This window comes from Dasypus novemcinctus, chromosome 3, assembly GCF_030445035.2.
Source record: "Dasypus novemcinctus isolate mDasNov1 chromosome 3, mDasNov1.1.hap2, whole genome shotgun sequence".
NCBI classification, from domain to species: Eukaryota; Metazoa; Chordata; class Mammalia; order Cingulata; family Dasypodidae; genus Dasypus; species Dasypus novemcinctus.
The window spans coordinates 142,093,073-142,111,969 of NC_080675.1; the positions used below are offsets into that span (position 1 = coordinate 142,093,073).

The 18,897-nt window shown below is 41.0% G+C and overlaps 1 protein-coding gene across 2 annotated transcripts in view; it reads left to right on the forward strand.

Annotated features, from left to right (window-relative positions):
* IQCH (IQ motif containing H) overlaps window positions 1-17,768 on the forward strand; it is a 310,616-nt gene extending 292,848 nt beyond the window's left edge. The window contains exons 20-22 of one of the 2 annotated variants that reach the window (XM_058294384.2): window positions 6,340-6,401; window positions 11,915-12,023; window positions 17,213-17,768. In XM_058294384.2, coding sequence (XP_058150367.1) covers window positions 6,340-6,401; window positions 11,915-12,023; window positions 17,213-17,326 — 285 coding nt within the window. In that variant the 3' untranslated portion in view covers window positions 17,327-17,768. Of the gene's footprint in view, window positions 1-4,815; window positions 4,917-6,339; window positions 6,402-11,914; window positions 12,024-17,212 lie in introns of those variants that run through there. The other variant, XM_058294385.2, reaches the window with a different exon arrangement.
* The last annotated feature ends 1,129 nt before the right edge of the window (window positions 17,769-18,897 follow it).

Consider the following 18,897-nt stretch of genomic DNA (forward strand, 5'->3'; position numbering starts at 1 on the left):
TGGCTTACCACACGGGGCACTCACGCAGGCACTGGCTTGCCGCATGGGCATGCTTTCTCTTCTTCTTTTTCACCAGGAGGCCCCAGGGAACAAACCCAAGTCCTGCCACATGGTAGGCAGAAACTCTATCACTGAGCCACATCCGCTTCCCTTGAAGCTAGATATTATTGTCCTGATTTTGAAGATAAGGAAGCTGAGGCTTAGAAAGATTGTGGCTTTGCAAGTTTACATAGCAAAAAAATAATTATTTACTAATGTGCTTTCAGAAAACTAGCTTGAAAAAAAATTTTACAAAAGAGTAAAATTTTAAATTTGGTTGAAGGGGAGAAAGATGGATAAAAAGAAACAAAAGGTCTATAGCCTAAAGTGGTACTTAGGAAAATAGGTCTGAACAGGATACTACAATCGGAAATCTGATAGCCAGAGAGGACCACAAGGAAGCATACGGTCAAGGGGACTTTCAGATCATTGGTGGTAGACATAGGTAGATCAATTTGCCTAAGGAAAATGTTGACTACATTGAGGTTTAGCTTTGGCGAGCTGCTTAAGTGTAGACTTTTATGCTCCTCACATATAAAATAAATTTTTTTCTGAGGTTTTAAGGAAGGACAGTTTTGAGTAAGCCTTTTAACTACTGATAAGGCTGAGAAGATTCCTGGTTTCCTTTCTTGGAGAGTTATAAATGTCCTGCCAAATGTAGACTTCCCATTCTGGCCATGAAAAAGTAGTTTCTATCTCACTAACTTCCTTGCCAAAAACAATTATAAAAGCTGGACAAAAATATATCAAACTGCTTCAAGGCATTGGACAACAACCAAAACAAGCAGTACTTGAGAAATTACAATCCTTAAGAACTGGATGCATATAAGGTGAGTGCCATATTCACTCCATTTTTTTCTTAAGGACATTTCCAAAGTGTGTGAAGGAATAGACCTCAAACAGAAGGCACAATTTTACTGTGCTGAGGAGACAAAGACCAGAGTTCAGGACCCAAACTGTCTGTGATGTGAGGGGCAAAATCCCAAAACAAAGGTGTTAAAAGAAAAGTGAACCCAAAAGTCTGTGTATTTGCGCGCAGTGCTGATGCACGCAAGGTGTGCCGTGCCACACGGGAGTGTCCCCCGCGTAGGGGAGCCCCACGCGCAAGGAGTGCGCCCAGTAAGGAGAGCCGCCCAGCGCGAGAGAAAGTGCAGCCTGCCCAGGAATGGTGCCGCCCACACTTCCCACGACAACAGAAGCGGACAAAGAAACAAGACGCAGCAAATAGGCACAGAGAACAGACAACTGGGGAAGGCGGGGGAAATTAAATAAATAAATAAATCTTAAAAAAAAAAAAGTCTATGTATTTGTACCATTCAGATAATTCATGGACTCCTGCGCTGCATATGTGCAGATCACATTCCAAGAAATTCAATAGAAAATGGTAGCTGGGAAGGTAAAGATCTGGACAACAATTTCAAAAACCACATGATGCTGGGAAGAAAGAGATTGGAGTTCATGCCCTGCTAAGTTGGAAGAGTTTTAATAAACACCCAGGTTTTCAGTGGAAATTTCAAAAGGACTAAGCTCTGGAAGTGGAACCCTCACCTAGAAAAATGACCAAGGAGTAAAGGGAAAACTTAACTGGACCACCACCAACAATGTCTAAAATTAACCCTTGAAAGAGCAAGATGAGGTATTAATACTCTATTTGCCTGCCAAAAGAAAACCAAACCCTCTTTGAAGGAAGATAGCATCATCTGGAGACTGTATAACTTTTTTATTTTTGATGGCCAACATCCAATCAAAAATCACAAAGCATGCTAGAAGACAGGACTAAATAATTTAAAACAAAGGGGAGAAAAGACCCACAGGTGATTCAGATATTGGAGTTATCAGACAGGGACTTTAAAATAATTATGACTGAGGGAAGTGGATTTGACTTAATGGATAGGGCATCCGCCTACCACATGGGAGGTCCAAGGTTCAAACTCAGGGCCTCCTCACCCATGTGATGAGCTGGCCCATGCACAGTGCTGATGCGCACAAGGAGTGCTGTGCCACGCAGGGGTGTCCCCCATGGAGGGGAGCCCCATGCACAAGGAGTGCGCCCCATAAGGAGAATCACCAAGAGCGAAAAAGTGCACCCTGCCCCAGAGTGGTGCTGCACACATGGAGAGCTAACACAGCAAGATGACGCAACAGAAAGAAACACAAAGTCCCAGTGCCGCTGACAAGAATATAAGCGGACACAAAGAACACACAGCAAATGGACACAGAGAGCAGACAACTGGGAGGGGGAAGGGAGGGAAGGGAAGGGGAGAGAAATAAATTTTAAAAATAATAAAATAAAATAATTATGATTGAGGAGTGGGTATAGCTCAGTGGTTGAGTGCCTGCTTCTCATGTATGAGGTCCCAGGTTCAATCCCTTGTACCTCCTTAAAAAAAAAAAAAAAACTAAGATTAATATGTTCAAGAAAATAGAGGAAAAGGTTAATAATCTCACAAGAGACCTAGAAAATAGTTTCTTTTAAGAGTCAAGTGGAAATTCTAGAATTAAAAACAATTATAGCCAAAATTAAGAGTTCAATATATGAATTTAATAGGAGATTAGCAGAACAAACAATAAACTGGAGGAAAGTGCAGTGGGAAATATTCAGATTTAAACACAGTGGGGAAATATTGAGAATCTAGAAAGGAGCTTAAGAGATATATGGGGGAAGTGGCTATGGCTCCATGAAGAGAGCTTCTGCCTACCATATAGGAAGCCCAGGATTTGACACCCAGGGCCTCCTGGCCCGTGGGGTGAGCTTCCCATGTGGAGTGCTGCCACACACAAGGAGCGTCGCCCCACACTGGGGTGCCCCCATGCAAGGAGTGGCCCCTGAGCGACGGAGTACAGCTCTGCGCAGGAGAGCAGACCACCTAGGAGTGGTGCTGCCCTCACAGAGAGCTGACACAGCAAGATGATGCAACCAAGAAAAAGAGAAGCAAAGAAGAGACAATATGAAATGCAGCAAACTAGGGAGCTGAGGTGGAGCAAGAGAATGATCACCTCTCAACCACTCCAGAAGGTCCCAGGATGGGTTCCTGGAGCTGCCTAATGAGAACACAGCAGACACAGAAGAGCACACAGTGAATAGACATAGAGAGCAGACAATGCAGGTGGGGGGCGGGGGGGAGAATTAAGAAAAAAAAGAGAGAGATAGGGGACGTGAAGGAAAAAGTCTAACATTCTTGTGAGTAACGAATCAGAAAGAAAGAACAGAGCAGTTTTAAGTGAGTACTGGCTGAGCATTTTGCAAAACTCATGAAAAATATCAAACCATATATTCCAAGAAGCAGTATAAGGTAAGATAAATACAAAGAAAATCACACCTGAAATTAAAGAGAAAGAGAAAATTCTTAAAAGTAGCTAGAAGAGGGAAGCGGCTGTGGCTCAATCAGTTGAGCTCCTGTCTACCATATGGGAGGCCGTGGGTTTGCATCCCAGGGCCTCCTTGTGAAGGCAGGCTCACCCGCACACCATGGAGAGCCATCGGCCCACAAGCACTGCAGAGTGCTACCTGGCCCGCAAGCACCACTGAGTGCCGCCGGCCTGCAAGCACCGCAGAGAGCCGACTCAGCAAGGTGACGCAACAAAAAGGGAGATAAGTAAAAACACAGAAGAACATGCAGCAAATAGACACAGAGAGTAGACAACAAGCAAGCCACAAGGTGGGGGGGGAATAAATAAAAATAAATACAGACACACAGAATAATGCACAGCAAATGGACACAGAGAGCAGACAGCAAGCAAGCCGCAAGGGGGGAGGGGTGGGAATAAAAAAAAAGTAGCCAGAAGAAAAAGATATATTACAGTATATTCAAAGGAGCAACAATAAAACTGGTGACAACTGACTTTCCAACAGAATCTATGAAAGCCAAAGACCATAAGATCATAATTTTAAAAGTTGTGAAACTAAAAATCCTGGCAACCAAGAATTCTATTCCCAGTGGGAGAAAAAATCCAATAAATATCCCACCAGTCCCTGGGAATGAAAGAGCTATGTACTTGTTCTCTGCATATGGGGATTAGGTGCCAGATTATTACTAATGCTATCCCTCAGCACAGAACTATTTAAACCAAAGATAAATGTAAAATTCTGAAATAGGAACCACTTGTTCTAAGTGATTTCTTACAGTTGTATTAACATCAGAGCCCTAGGATAGCACTGAGCAATAGAAATATAATGCAAGCCACAAATGTGAACCACATATATAATTTAAATTTTTCGGGGTCATATTTTTTAAAAGTAAAAGAAACAGGAGAAATTAATTTTAAAGATATACTTTGTTTAGTGCAGTATATCCAAGATATTATCATTTCAACATTCAATAAATATAAAATTATTAATGAGATAGTTTACATTTTTTGTACCATGTCTTTGAAATCTACAGCACATCTCAATCTGTACTACCTATATTTCAAGTGCTCAGTAGCCCAATGTGAAAACCATATTTTGAATAGCACAGCAAGGATGCAAAGGGCCTTACAGATCAACTAGCCAGTGGTTCTCACCCCTGGATGCCCATTAGAATGAACAGAATAAGGAGTTTTAAAGACCACAGATGCCCAGAAGGGCCAGGATTAAGATGCAGCAAGCGACGCACTTACCTCAGGCACAAGATTTAAGGGAATGTCCAAAAATGATTCAGTAATAAAGAGAAATTATATTTTAATGTACTATATTTTTAAATCAAAATCAATGCAAAAAAAATCATGATGGGCAAAATATTGAAGTTTTAAGTAAAAACAGGGTGGTCAGTATTATTATTTTTCCCTTTACCTCAGGCTCCAGTATGGCTCAATATGGCACTGTGCCCAGGGCCCACTCCAGACCAACTCAATCAGTATTTCAGGAGGTAGGTCTGAGGCAATATATTTTTTAAAGATCCCAGATCTTTCTAACATGAAGGTAGTATTAAGAAGTAGTGTTCTTGTTTCTTTCCCGGGTTTTGGCACCAAAAAAAAAAAAAACATTGTTCTAGTCCAATGTCCCTCCTAATGCTTGGATTTCCTGATAAAGTTGGCAGTTGATGGGAAGTCATCATTCTGGCATATAATTTCTTCTGCCAAATCCCCAAAATGTAGTCTTCTTTTCGGACTACCAGTGACAGAGCTCACAACTTCGCTCAGCAGCTCTTTCTGCTCTTGGAAGAAACTCCAGTGTTACCTCTCTTATTTATTTGGAGAGAACTGCTAAAAGATAATTTTCAAAAAAGGGAAAAAAATCATGTCTCTCATACAGATATAAAACTAAACACACCATAAAGATTTTATGTAAAAGGGGGAATCAGGCAGATGTTATAACCAGTTCAAAAGAGAATCCAAAAAGTAGACATTTTTGTAGATCAGGAATATTAACATGAATATGTGAAGGAGGCAAAACTGGTTTTCTCCACAGGCAAGGAAGGCAAATCAATTGAACCTCTAACAGACTGGATGGAATTTGCTTGTCTGAAAGTCACCTACAACTTATAGAGTTGTAAAATAACTCTTATCAAACTGATAAGGCAGTAGGGTATGCTATAGACAACATATAATTTACCATTTAAGTATAGATCATTTTCCACACAAGTTGCTTCCCTGTGTGTGTTTTTTTTAAACCTATTTTTCTTAAAACAGTGATTTTCATTTTTTTTAAACTTTTTTAAAATTCATTTATTTCACAGATTTTTTTGTCTTTATTTATTTTTTATGTTACATTAAAAAAATATGAGGTCCCCATATACCCTCCACCCCCTTTACCCCACTCGTCCCATAACAACAACCTCCTCCATCATCATAGGACATTCATTGCACTTGGTGACTACATCTCTGAGCACCGCTGCACCACATGGTCAATGGTCCACATTATAATTTACACTCTCCCTCAGTCCACCCAGTGGGCCATGGGAGGACATACAATGTCCAGTAACTGTCCCTGCAGTACCACCCAGGACAATTCCAAGTCCTGAAAATGCCCCCACATCATGTCTCTTTTTCCCACTCCCTATCAAAATTTTGATACGTATGAGAATCATCCAGGAAGTGAGCCAAAAGGCAGATTCCCTTCCAAAGATTCTGAGCTTTGTTGATGCCCATGAAAATGCCTTTTAAACGGACATACTAGATGAACCTGCTGTAGGTCATCTAAGAATCATACTTGAAAAACCATACTTGAAAAGCCTTTCCAATTGTGCTTCTCACAATATCTGAAGGTAGTTCTAGAATCCAGTTCAGATCAGGATACTGATGGTATTATTGGAGTACATTTTCCTTGCTTTATTTCCAAGATAATATGCTATTTCTTTCCTCCCCACTTGAATCTTACAGGACAGACAAGGAACAGTGTTTATATTATACGAACACTTGAAGAGAGAGAAGTTGGGAATGTTGTGAGTATGATGTGTTTCTATGTGATGCATTTTAATCAGCCTGCTAATTTATTGGAAATCCATTTTATTTAATTAGGTCTACAAGTATTTCATAACATGATTTGAAATGCATAGGTGGGGGTTCACAAATAAACTGACTGATTATCCCACAGTGATGGATAAGAGATTAGTTTTAAAAAACATGCCACATTAAAACACATATACATATAGTGCACAACAAATCTGCTTGCTGGGGAATCAGCTCAGATGTCCCAATTCTAACTTATTAGGAAACTCTTCCTGCCCTATAGTTCTCTACTTTCTAACATATACAGCAGTATAGACATCATGGCCTCACATACAGAGATAGTCTCATAAAAACTAACCGAATAAGAAACAATTCCCTTACTAAGCAATGATGTTCCTAAACAGCTTCTGTTTCTTCCAGGTGGTCAGTTTTCTGCAAACTGGCCAAAAGAGATACAGACTAAAACAAGCATGTGGTTATTCTACTACCTTCAACAAAGGTGCACCCCTGTGCTCAGTACAGGGGTTCTTTGGAGCCCCTATCCAAAGAACAGATCTTTGTCCTACCAGCGCATTACAGTTATAACAGGCCATTGTCACGATAGTGCTATTCACCTTCATCCATTCCTTCAAACTTAAGTAAATACTTCAGTTTCTTTCACTTTAGAGCTAGAATGTGGCTACAAATTTTCTAGTGCCTATTGTCTTAAAGAGTCTTATCAATGGGGAAGAGTAGAAGCTAGCTGTCAAGTCCAGCCCTACAGTCCTAACCTTTTCCCAAGATCCTATAAACATGCAAAGTCTATTGGATCTTGTTCATAGAGTCCTTTCACTGTTCATTTTGGCCCTCCACTCAACCTTTTTGTTACACGGCCACGTTAGCAACAGAAAGGAGACCTCAATCCATAGCATCCCACCAAGCATGCTTTCACCTAGTATGCCCAGATATTCAGGTCCAGAATGATAATAGGGCCAGGGACACTCTGGCCATGTGCAGAGAAGGAGCTGCCCTTTGCTTCCCAGTGATGGTCTATCCCTCAGGGTTCTGATTTACCTATCAGAAAATTAGAAAGCCAGGCAAGTTCTAGGTGTTAAAGATACAGCAGTGAACCAAACTGACAAATCCTGGCCCTCTTAATACTGACACCCCAGTGGGGTAAACAGGCAGTAAATAAATATGGTATAGAGTGTCAGGTAAATATGCTATAATTGTGGGCAAGCAGGGAAAAGGAAAGCAGCAGCCTACTGGTAGCCAGAACACCAGAGATGAAAAATGTCCTGTTCTACTCCTTCCAAACTGTCATTATGATGCCAGGACTGTAGCAGTACTTAGGCTACCAGGCAGCTACTGGGACAGGAGAACCAAGCAGTTGACCAGATGTGAGGTTGGCAAGGTGGACAGTAAGATATTTGTATTTCCCAGAGGTCAAGCCCATTCACAAAGTTATGAGTCCCAGCAGGAAAGGTTCAGGTTCCAGTATATGTCTAAGCTCAGAAATTCAGATAAATGGGTTAGTTAAGTACAAGAACTAGGAATCAAACCACAGAGATGTGAACTCTGGTATATTTGGGCACAGGCTGGTATGAAAGGTAAACTGCAAAGGACTAGTTGGGCCAGGACTGGAATGAGACAAATTTATATGCCCATGGGATGTGGCTGAGAGAGAGGATCTCCCTTTAGGTTATGGGAGAAGAGCAGCCAAACAGGCCAAATTCAGGATCCAGGAGGTTCAGGTGCCTGGAGCAGGCAGCATAGCATCAGAGCAATTCCTCCTGAAAAGAATTACAGGATGTCCTAAGGGCTAGGTGGGGTCAGCCAGACATAGAGCCCAAGAGGAGGCCACTTTCAGAGACCCAGGCCAGCAGACCAGGCTTGAAGAAAGCCTGTCGGCAGGTTACAGAGCCCAGCAGAGGCTGGCCACAAGAGCAGGGCTTATGTCCCAGAATTGAGGGGATGAGACAGGGATTGAGCTAACAGGGCAGAGGCAGAAATCCCAGAATATGGGCCACAGGAAGGTTTATTCAGGGGGGTGCACAGGCACAGGGGAACCAGGCGAGAGGAAACTGTTCCAGAATTTAGGGGTTAGGAGAAGAGACTGTTTCATGAACAAGGAAGCCCTCAATCATCAAACCGAGCTAGCAGCAAGGCTGACTTGACGCTGAAGCCTACAGAGTGAATAATTAGGCTGGTAACGAAGAGGAACTCCCCCAGCTGTCCCCACACCTGCACCTGAGATTTCAGCAAGAATGCTTTGACCTACAGGTTAGCTTCCGTGGTAGAACTAGTCCTACTCGTGTACCTTCTAGATGGGTACTGCTACTCACAGGTTCTACAGAGAGGGCACCATTGCATGGGCCTCCTGAAAGACTAGAGCCTTATCTGGTGCTTTCTGTTCCATCTTATTCTCATCCTCTACTGCAGTGACAGAACCAGAGAATGTTAGGGCAGAGAAGGACCTTGGAAAGTGATCACCCTCATATTACAGATGGAGAAACAGGCTTAGAGGGAGGAAGAGATTTGTTGGGATCAAACAGGGGTCATCCGTCTCCTGGTCCTGAACCAGTGTTCTTTTCTCTACACTGCAAAGTCTATATTGAGCAGCTGCCTTGTACAGGGAGCCCTGTTTTGTAATTCAGAGATTCTCAGCCTGTTGTGAGGTACATCACTACTTGTATAAGTTTGTACAGAATTTACTAATTTACTTTTTCTGAATATTAGGTAGGATTCAGGATTGTCCCTGTAATTCTCACTTGATTCTGACTGTGCTTTCTTAAGCATGAGATAAAAGAGCAGAATTATAGCTAGCATATCAAGAATTGCACAGAGGTGTGAGCATGGGAAGTGAAGAAGAGCTGATTTAATAAACAATGGCCGGGAGACAATTTGTGTTCTCTGAAAAGGCAAAGAAGAGCAAATATAAACTTTTCTTTTTGCTTTGCATAATTTTCTCTGGAGTTTTCATGGGAAGCTTTCCATGAGATGACTGGGCTTTGTTTTGCTTTATTGCCATCAGGTCAGGTTAGGGGAAGAACTTCAATCAGCCATCTCTTTAGGAAAGGTGAGGCTCCAAGAAGGGATGACCGTACAGATCAAAGGTGTGTGGTTTGACTTTGCTGGAATAATTTCATACCAAGTCCATTTAGTCAGGGATATTTCTGGGCGTAGGAGAATTTGAGGAGAAATTCCAAGGAAAGGAAAATGAATGAAACCCTAGAAGAGAGTTAATTAATAGAGGAGGGGATTTAGAGTCCCCCAGGAAGCTGAGGAGGGAGTTTTGAAATATATATATGTATATTTTAAAGCACAGGCCCCAATCTTTAGTGTACATATGTAAGAATCACCTGATGAGTATGTTGAAACTACACATTCCTGGACCCCAAGTCCAAAGATTCTGATTTTGTTAATTTGGAGTAGAGCCCAATAATCTACTGTTTTAAGAAACACCCAGGGTCTAATACATACTGACTTTGTGGCAACAAAATGCACATCACTTAAAAGGATTACCAACTCTGAGGTTGCCTCTGACCATTATTTATTTTCTTAAAAGACAAGATGTTGATGTTCAGCAATTATAAGGTATGTGTATATGGGGGTGGGGGTGGAGTCTTGAATTTTAAGGTGCATACTCACTGCAGACTCAAAAGTGCAGATTCACTGATCTAGTCCAATCCCTTCATTTCAGAAAAGAGGAAGTGAAGACCCAGAGAGTTCAAGTAATTTCTCCAAAGTCACACTATTAGTCAGTGGCAAGATAAAGAGCCCTGGCCTCATCTTGTGGCCTGGGAAGCTCTCCACTCCCACCCTGACCCAAGGAAAAGCCCCATCTGCCCAGAGGGCAGTCATTCTAAAAGGGCCTCCACCTTAGACTCTAAGGTGACTTGTTAAACAGGTAACAATTGGGAAAGAAGTCATTTCAAAGTTTTAGTCAGCTGCCTTAAGGGTTCACCACCTCAAGTCAGAACAACTTTTTAAAATTAATTCATTCATTTAATATTTTTTTCCATCTGATAAAGAAAGTTCAAAAAGTAGCTAGAGGGAAGCAGATGTGGCTCAAGTGATAAGGCCTCCACCTACCATATGGGAGGACCTGGGTTGGATCCCTGGGGCCTCATGGTGAAAAAGAAGAGAAAGCATGCCCGCGTGGTGAGCCAGTGCCCACATGGCGAGCTGAGTGCCCGTGCAGAGAGCCAAGTGCCCATGTGGCAAGCTGAGTACCCATGTGGGTGCCCACATGGCAAGTCAAGAGCTCACATGGTGAACTGAGTACCCACACAAGTGCCTGCGCGGCGAGCTGAGTGCCCGTGCAGCGAGCTGAGTGCCCGTGTGGTGAGCCAAGTGCCTATACAAGTGAGTCACGCAGCAAGATGATGATGCAACAAAAGAGAGACCAAAGAGGAGAGTCAAGGTGAAGTGCAGCAGAGACCAGGAACTGAGGTGGCGCAATTGACAGGGAACCTCTCTCCACATCAGAGGTTCCCAGGATCGAATCCTGGTAAATCCTAGAGGAGAAAGAGGAGAAGAGAAGACAAAAAGAGAAATAGATACAGAAGATCACACAGTGAATGGACATAAACAGCAAAAACAGCAGAGCAGGGGAGGGGAAGGGGAAGGAAAAATAAGTAGCTACAGGGAGCAGATGTTGCTCAAGTGGTTGAGCTCCTCCCTCCCACATGGGAGGTCCCAGGTTTGGTCCCTGATGCCTCCTGAAAAAAAAGCAAAAACAAACAAGCAAAACAAATGAAAAAAAAAAACAATCAAGGAAGCAGATGTGACTCAGTGGTTGAGCACCAGCCTCCCACATACAAGATCCCAGGTTCAACCCGCGGTCCCTGGTAGCTAAAAAAAAAAAAACGAAAAATACTCTGGAATTTTGTTTCCCAGTTAAAACTCAAAATGATCTGATTGTTTCAGAAATTTCACTGACCACACTATAAAACCACAGATTGGTTTGCAAGTTGTCTCTGAAATCTCTTTGAAGGGAGGTGTATTTTAACTTTATAAAGACAGCTGCTCATGAGTGGGCACACTCTCCTCTGGGTGGGACACTCTCATGGGTGGGACGCTCTCATAAGCAGCAGGAGTCACTTGTACACATGAAACAGAATGTAAACCCCAGACAAGTCTCCAGAATACTGTGGTGCAAATGTCTCTGTAAGCAGGAAATTGTTAGGCATGAATTTTGCTTTGCAACAATTCATTTAAACAATTTTTAAAATGAGTTAATACTACTGTCCTAGCTCAACAGTCACCTTTTGCTAGGAATGACTGAACCTATTGCTATATTCTGCCAAGTTGATTAATAAAAAAATATTTATTACACAAATCCTTTTTGTTGACAAGTTAAAATGGAGTCTCATCTTTCATATCTCCCTGAAGATTGCCACCTTGTGAGATTGAAAATACTCATTAAATTCCATCACCAGACAGGCACAAATGAGAGGGTGATTGTTTTTAAGCATGTGAGGGGAATCGTTGGTAAACTCATTTGTTTGGATATCATTAACAGAACAATCGGCAAGGATCTCCAGGGGGTCCTCATGACCTTTGCTCGCAATCTCTTCATCATCCATCAAGAAATATCAGCACCTAATATGCAAGGCGAGACCAATTTTAAGGTGAGGTGTTAATTAACTAACGATCCCGGTTAATTTCTGTACAACGGCTGAAAGTACCTCATGCTGTATTGTAAACAAGTGCTAAACCATGTTTTTTTTTAAATTGTAAGCAGTACATATTTTACAATGTGCAGGGTCATTATTGTACGGTTCCCACTGAACTTGTTAGTTAAATTTCATAGTTTGAAACTTTTTCTTTGAAATATAGTAGACTTTCTTTAACTTGCTGCCATTTCCAAATCCACGCTCACACAATAACAGATCTTTCTGATGTCCGAGCTGAAGCTGAAACGTCACAATGGAACCAAAACAGGCTGTCACAATGAAAAACTTTGACTGTAATCTACCTATACTTCAGGTAATACAATGTCTGCCTAAGGATTCCTGAGGAACCCCAGTTTCTAGAGCCAGAGAAGTTCAGAGACCCAGGAAGGACAAAATGTGGCAGTGAGAATCAAGAGAAAACCCTAGCCTATATGTGGATCAGCTGCCCCATCCCATTTCTCCAAACTGGAGAAATCTGCTTCCCATGATTGCTCTTTAAAGGGTTTTGTGGGAAGCAGATACGGCTTAGGCAACTGGGCTCCCACATACCACATAGGAGGTTGCTGGTTTGGATCCCAGTGCCTCCTAAGGAAGACAGCAAGCTGGCATGACAGGTGGGCACCCAAGCTGACACAAGAGACACAAGAAGCAAAAAACATAATGAAAGGGAAGCAGATTTGGCCCAATGGATAGGGCGTCTGCCTGCCATACGGGAGGCCCAAGGTTCAAACCCAGGGCCTCCTGACCCGTGTGGAGCTGGCCCACACGCAGTGCTGATGCACACAAGCAGTGCCATGCCACGCAGGGGTATCCCCCATGTAGGGGAGCCCCATGTGCAAGGAGTATGCCCCCATAAGGAGAGCTGCCCAGCGCGTAAAGAGTGCAGCCTGCTCAGGAGTGGCACCGCACACACAGAGAGTTGACACGGCAAGAAGATGCAACAAAAAGAGACACAGATTCCCAGTGCCACTGACAAGAATGCAAGCGGTCACAGAAGAACATGCAGCAAATGGACACAGAGAGGAGACAAAACGGGGGGGGGGGGGGGCGGGTGGAGGAGAGGGGAGAGAAATAAATAAAAAATAAATCTTTAAAAATATATATAATGAGAGACACAACAAAGCAGGGAGCCGAGGTTCCTGGTACTTCCTAAAGAAGACAGCAAGCTGATGCAAAGGGCAGGTGTGGTGAGCTGATACAACAAGAAGATGCAACAAGAAACAAGGGGAGGAAAAACAGAGCAGGAGACTTAACAAAGCAGGGAGTGGTGGTGGCTCTAGCAATTAGGCTCTCTCCCACATCAGAGGCTCCCGTTTCAGCTCCTGGTTCCTCCTAAAGAAACAAGAAAGACAGACACAGCAAGTGAAAAACAACAAGGGGGTGGGGAGAAATTTAAAAAAATAAAAATAAATCTTTAAAGTGATTTTGTGACCTGGAAGAATGACCATGATTTTCCCACAATGTGGAAAAATGAAAAATGGACCCAGTGTTACATCAACTTTCATTGATCCTGAAGGGCCTATGTTCATCATTTATATCCTAAGACCCTGACAGCTAGCATCATTTTATCTGTTACTGCCATGTGCAACAATCTGACCCTGTCTGTATGCAATCAGTTTAGCCTGACCAAATATAGCTAATAATCAAATTCAGACAGTTTTCCCAAAATCCATATAAACTAAGACACTGAGCTTGGACCTGAGGTTGGCAAAACCAACCACTCTTGACAGAATAGTCTATTTCTGGCAGTGGACTTGGCCCAGTGGTTAGGGCGTCCGTCTACCACATGGGAGGTCCATGGTTCAAACCCCAGGCCTCCTTGACCCATGTGGAGGTGGCCCATGCGCAGTGCTGATGCGCGCAAGGAGTGCCGTGCCACACAGGGGTGTCCCCCGCGTACGGGAGCCCCACGCGCAAGGAGTGCACTCCTAAGGAGAGCCGCCCAGCGTGAAAGAAAGTGCAGCCTGCCCAGGAAAGGCGCCACACACACGGAGAGCTGACACAACAAGATGACGCAACAAAAAGAAACACAGATTCCCATGCCGCTGACAATAACATAGGCGGACAAAGAAGAAGATGCAACAAATAGACACAGAGAACAGACAACTGGGGTCGGGGAAGGGGAGAGAAATAAATAAATAAATCTTTTTTTTAAAAAAAAGAGTCTATTTCTCTGCCCTTTCTCTGACTTTCAAAATCATTAAGTCAGATGTTCTCAGGTGGCTCCTAAATATCTCACGGTTTCTAGCCTGATTCTCAAATGAATCGTTATCTTGATTTTTCACTCTCAATAGAAATTCGACAAGACAAAATCTTCAAATCTCACTAAACAGGAATGATAACAATTACTTGAAAGGTTATTCCACTGAAAGGTGAAGTAGTTTCATCTTTGGTAATATTTCAGTTTACTACCTAAAGGCATTCTAATAGATATTTTCAGTTTATAAACAAGGACTTATCAGCGAGATGTTACATCATCTTGTTGGGTTGAATTTAAAATAGAAATGTGTTAACAACAGCAACAACAAAAGGATTTGACAAATTCAATATCCTTTCATGCTAAAAACACCCAACAAACTGCAAGGAGAAAGAACTTCCTCGCCCTGATAAGGACATCTACAAAACCCACAGCTAACATCATCCTTAATGGTGAAGGAGGGAAGACTTTCCCTCTGAGTTCATTCTCACCATTTCTGTTCATCATTGTACTGGAGTTTCCAGCCAGGGCAGTTAAGCAAGAAAAAGAAATAAAAGGCAATCTGGTTAGAAAGGAAGAAGTAAAACTATCTCTATTTGCAGATGACATGATTTTGTAAAGAGAAAATCCAAAGAAATCCGCATACATACACAAAAGCACAGTAGAGCTAATAAATGAGTTCAGCAAGACTACAGGACACAAAATGAACATATTAAAAATCAGTTGTATATCTATACATTAGCAAGAAACAGTCCAAAAATGAAATTAAGAAAATAATTCCGTTTACAATAGCGTCAAAAAGATTAATACACTTAGGGGTAAATTTAACAAAAGGAGGGCAATACTTGTACACTGAAAACTATAAAACATTACAGAAAGAAATTAAAGATGAAGAAATAGGGAGTGGATGTGACTCAAGCAGTTGAGTGCCTGCTTCCCACATGGGAGGTCCTGAGTTCAGTTCCCGGTACCTCCTTAAAAAAAAAAAAAAACAAGCAAAACTAACAAGAAAACCAAGTCAGGGGAGCCAATGTGGCTCAGTGGTTGAGTGCCAGCTTCCCACATATGAGGTCCCAGGTTCAAAACCGGCCCCCAATACCTAAAATAAATAAATGAATAAATAAATGGAATAAATAAATGGAAAAACAGCCCATGTTCCTTGATTGGAAGACTTGATAATGTTAAAATAGCAATATACCCTAAACTGATCTAAAGATTCAATGCAATCCTTATCAAGATCCCAGCAGACCTTTTTTGCAGAAATGGACAATTCCTACAGAAATGTAAGGACCCAGAATAGCCAAGATGACTTTGAAAAAGTTGGAGGACTCACACTTCTCAATTTAAAACCTTACTACAAAGCTACAGTAGTCAAGTCCGGGTGGTATTAGGTTAAGAATAGATATATAGATCAATGGAATAGAATTAAGATTATCATTTGATTTTTGACAAAGGTGTCAAGATAATTCAAGGGGAAGGAATAGTCTTTTTAACAAATGGTCGCAGGAAAACTGAATATCCACATGCCAAAGAATTGAGTTGGGCCATTAACTTAGACCATCTACAAATTTTAACTTTAAATAGATCAAAATTTAAATATAAGACCTAAAATGACAACTCATAAGAAAACATTGGTGTAAATCTTTTTGACCAAGGATTTGGCAAAAGATTCTTAGATATAACACCAAAAGCAAGAACAACAAAAGGAAAAAATAGATCCATTGGACTTCAACATTTTAACGTTTTGTGCTGCAAAGGACACTATCAAGAAAGTGAAAAGACAATCCACAGAATGGGAGAAAATATTTGGAAATCATACACCTGCTAAGAGTCTAGTATCCGGAATATACAAAGAACTTCTACAATTCAATGATCAAAAAATAAATAGCCCAACTTCTAAAATGAGCAAAAGATTTGAGTAGACATTTCTTCAAAGAAGATATACAAATGGCCAATGACCAATGAAAAGAAGCTCAACATCATTATTTATTAGTGACATGTAAATCAAAACCACAATAAGATACCATTTCACACCCACTAGGATGCCTATAATCAAAAAGGCAGACAATAATAAGTGTGGACAAGGATGTGGAGAAAATGGAACCTACATACATTGCTGGTGGGGATGTAAAATAGTGCAGCTGCTGTGTAAAAGTTGGCAGTTCCTCAAAAAGTAAAACGTAGAGTTATCATATGACCCAGTAATTCTACCCCTAAGTATATACCCAAAGGAATTGAAAACATATGTTCACACAAAAACTTGTACACGAACATTCACAGAAATGTTATTTCATAATAACTAAAAAAGTGGGAAGCAACCCAAATGTCCATCAACTGATGAACAGATAAAATGTTACATATACACACAATGGAATTTTATTCAGCCATAAAAAGTTGTGAAGTACAATACATGCTACAACATGGATGATCCATGAAAAGATTACACTAAGTGAAAGAAACCAGACACAAACGGCCATGTATTGTGCAATTCCATTTATATGAAATGTCCAGGATCGGCAAATCCATAGAGACAAAATGTAGATGAGTGGTTGCCAGGGGCTGGGGACAGGAGAGAATAGAGAGTGACTACTAATGGGGATGAGTATCTTTTAGGGATGATGAAAATGTTCTGGAATTTGATAGTGGTGATGGTTGCAAAACCTCATGAATAAACTAAAACCAATTCATCAGTCATAAAATTAATCTGACAAATTCCTATAAAAATGTCTAAATTCTTTCTCTCAAGTTTTTAATTATTTCATCAAGAATGGTAACCAACAATTTGTGGATGGGTGCCAGTGGGCATAACACACTTCAAGTAGAACTGGTCTAGATCATACTTAACTCCCAAAAGGAACAGATGCTTGGTGATGGGGGGGGAGGGAGGAGGGAGGTTGTTTTAAGAGGTCTTTAACTAGTGAATATTATTTTTATTGTTCATTTACAGACCACCATTGATGATATTGAAACCATTCTGGGAGTAACAGAGGAAAACAAAATGAAATTTGAAGAAGAGCTACAGTCCAAAGATAATAAAAACCTCTCTAAGCCTGATAAATGAACCTAGAATACTTAATACCCATTTTGCAACCCAGTCTGGAGCAAAAAAGACAGCAATCCTTTTTCTGTTTGTTAGAATTAAAAGGAGGAGGGGGTTGTTTGTTTTGTTTGCTAGGAGGTAAATCAGAACTTGGTGAGATTATAATGCAATGCTCTTTTTAAAATTGTTTATTAAGTGATCTTATTTTACTTATTAAACCAGAACCTATTTGTATATTCACTGGAGAGTGTTTGACAATCCCTTCTTCTTCCACCACCCAGGGGAAAAGAAAAATCTGATAATAAAGTTGCAGGTCTTACTGATATCATCTCTGCATCTACCTCTTTATAAGCTTCAGGATTATGGAGCTTTTATCTTTCATGTTTTATGACATTTTCTCCTCCTATTTCCGATAGTAATTTGTCTTTTGTTATTTAAAACATTGAATAAAGGCTTAACCATTGCTATTTGGCAAAGCATGTATTTTTTTAAGAGAAAATTACATTTATGTACATTTTAAAGTGACCCTTTATCATTCATTGTACCAAGCTACTATTTGTTACGGTTGCTGCCATTTTTCAAAAAATAGGGTAAGCCAACATCTAGTTAACAAAGCTTCAGAATTTATCTAGGTGGCAGCATCTGCTCTTAGTTTAAGGCACCATGCACTATGAGCCCTCTAGCTTGAATAAACATTTGTATTCTCTTGTTCTCTGTTTAAGACAGCAGTAAGATTTTCACAAGCTTAGTTCAAAATCACCTTTTAAAGGATAAATTGATAAAATTATGCAGTACTGACAATAACTCTCAGTGCTTGCTTTAATAATTGTCTGAAAATATTTCTCCTTCAGTCAGCTTTACCAAAGGGTGCAGTATGCAAGTTGCAGCTCCAAACACATGTAGTTGTTACAAAGAATGACTTTCATATCTTAAAAACATTTGTCAATGTGAGGGAGAGGGTGGTATTTTTTCCCTTACGGAATTCCCATAATTTCTTAATTGTGCCTATGCCACCGGCTAAGAGTGGCTGCAATAACATTAAGGCAGCATTTGTGTGTGTCAGCTTTTGTTTTGCTGTAGTTGGAAATACATTAATTAGCCAGATTTCCTGCCTGTACTAGGTACAAGGATGACCTCTTTTTCTTGCCAGATTGCTCTAATCCATATGAGGGGCCCATTGTCCAGACACTTGACGGATAGGAAGTACTACATGCCCATTAGAGTCGCACCTCAATTGAAGCCAGAGAAACATAAGGTCCAAGAGACTCATTAGTTCACTGGCACAATTGTGTCCTGAGAGTAAATGAAACCCTCTGTCTCCTTATGGCTGTCATCTGCTATGGACTTTAAAAGAAAACTGCTTCTGGTTTGTTCAGCACAGCAGTGAATTCATTGAGTTTACTTTCTTGCACCTTTTTAACCCACATGATTGGTTTCTCAAACAATGCCACTTTCCTTCTTTGCTTCTATCATTAGCATACACCACGGAATGCCTGTTTCCAAATTTAGATCTTATGTTCAAATTCAAGTCTCACTAGAAAGTGACTGGAAGTTTGGTTCTCTACCTAAAAACCTACAGCTTCAAAATGAGA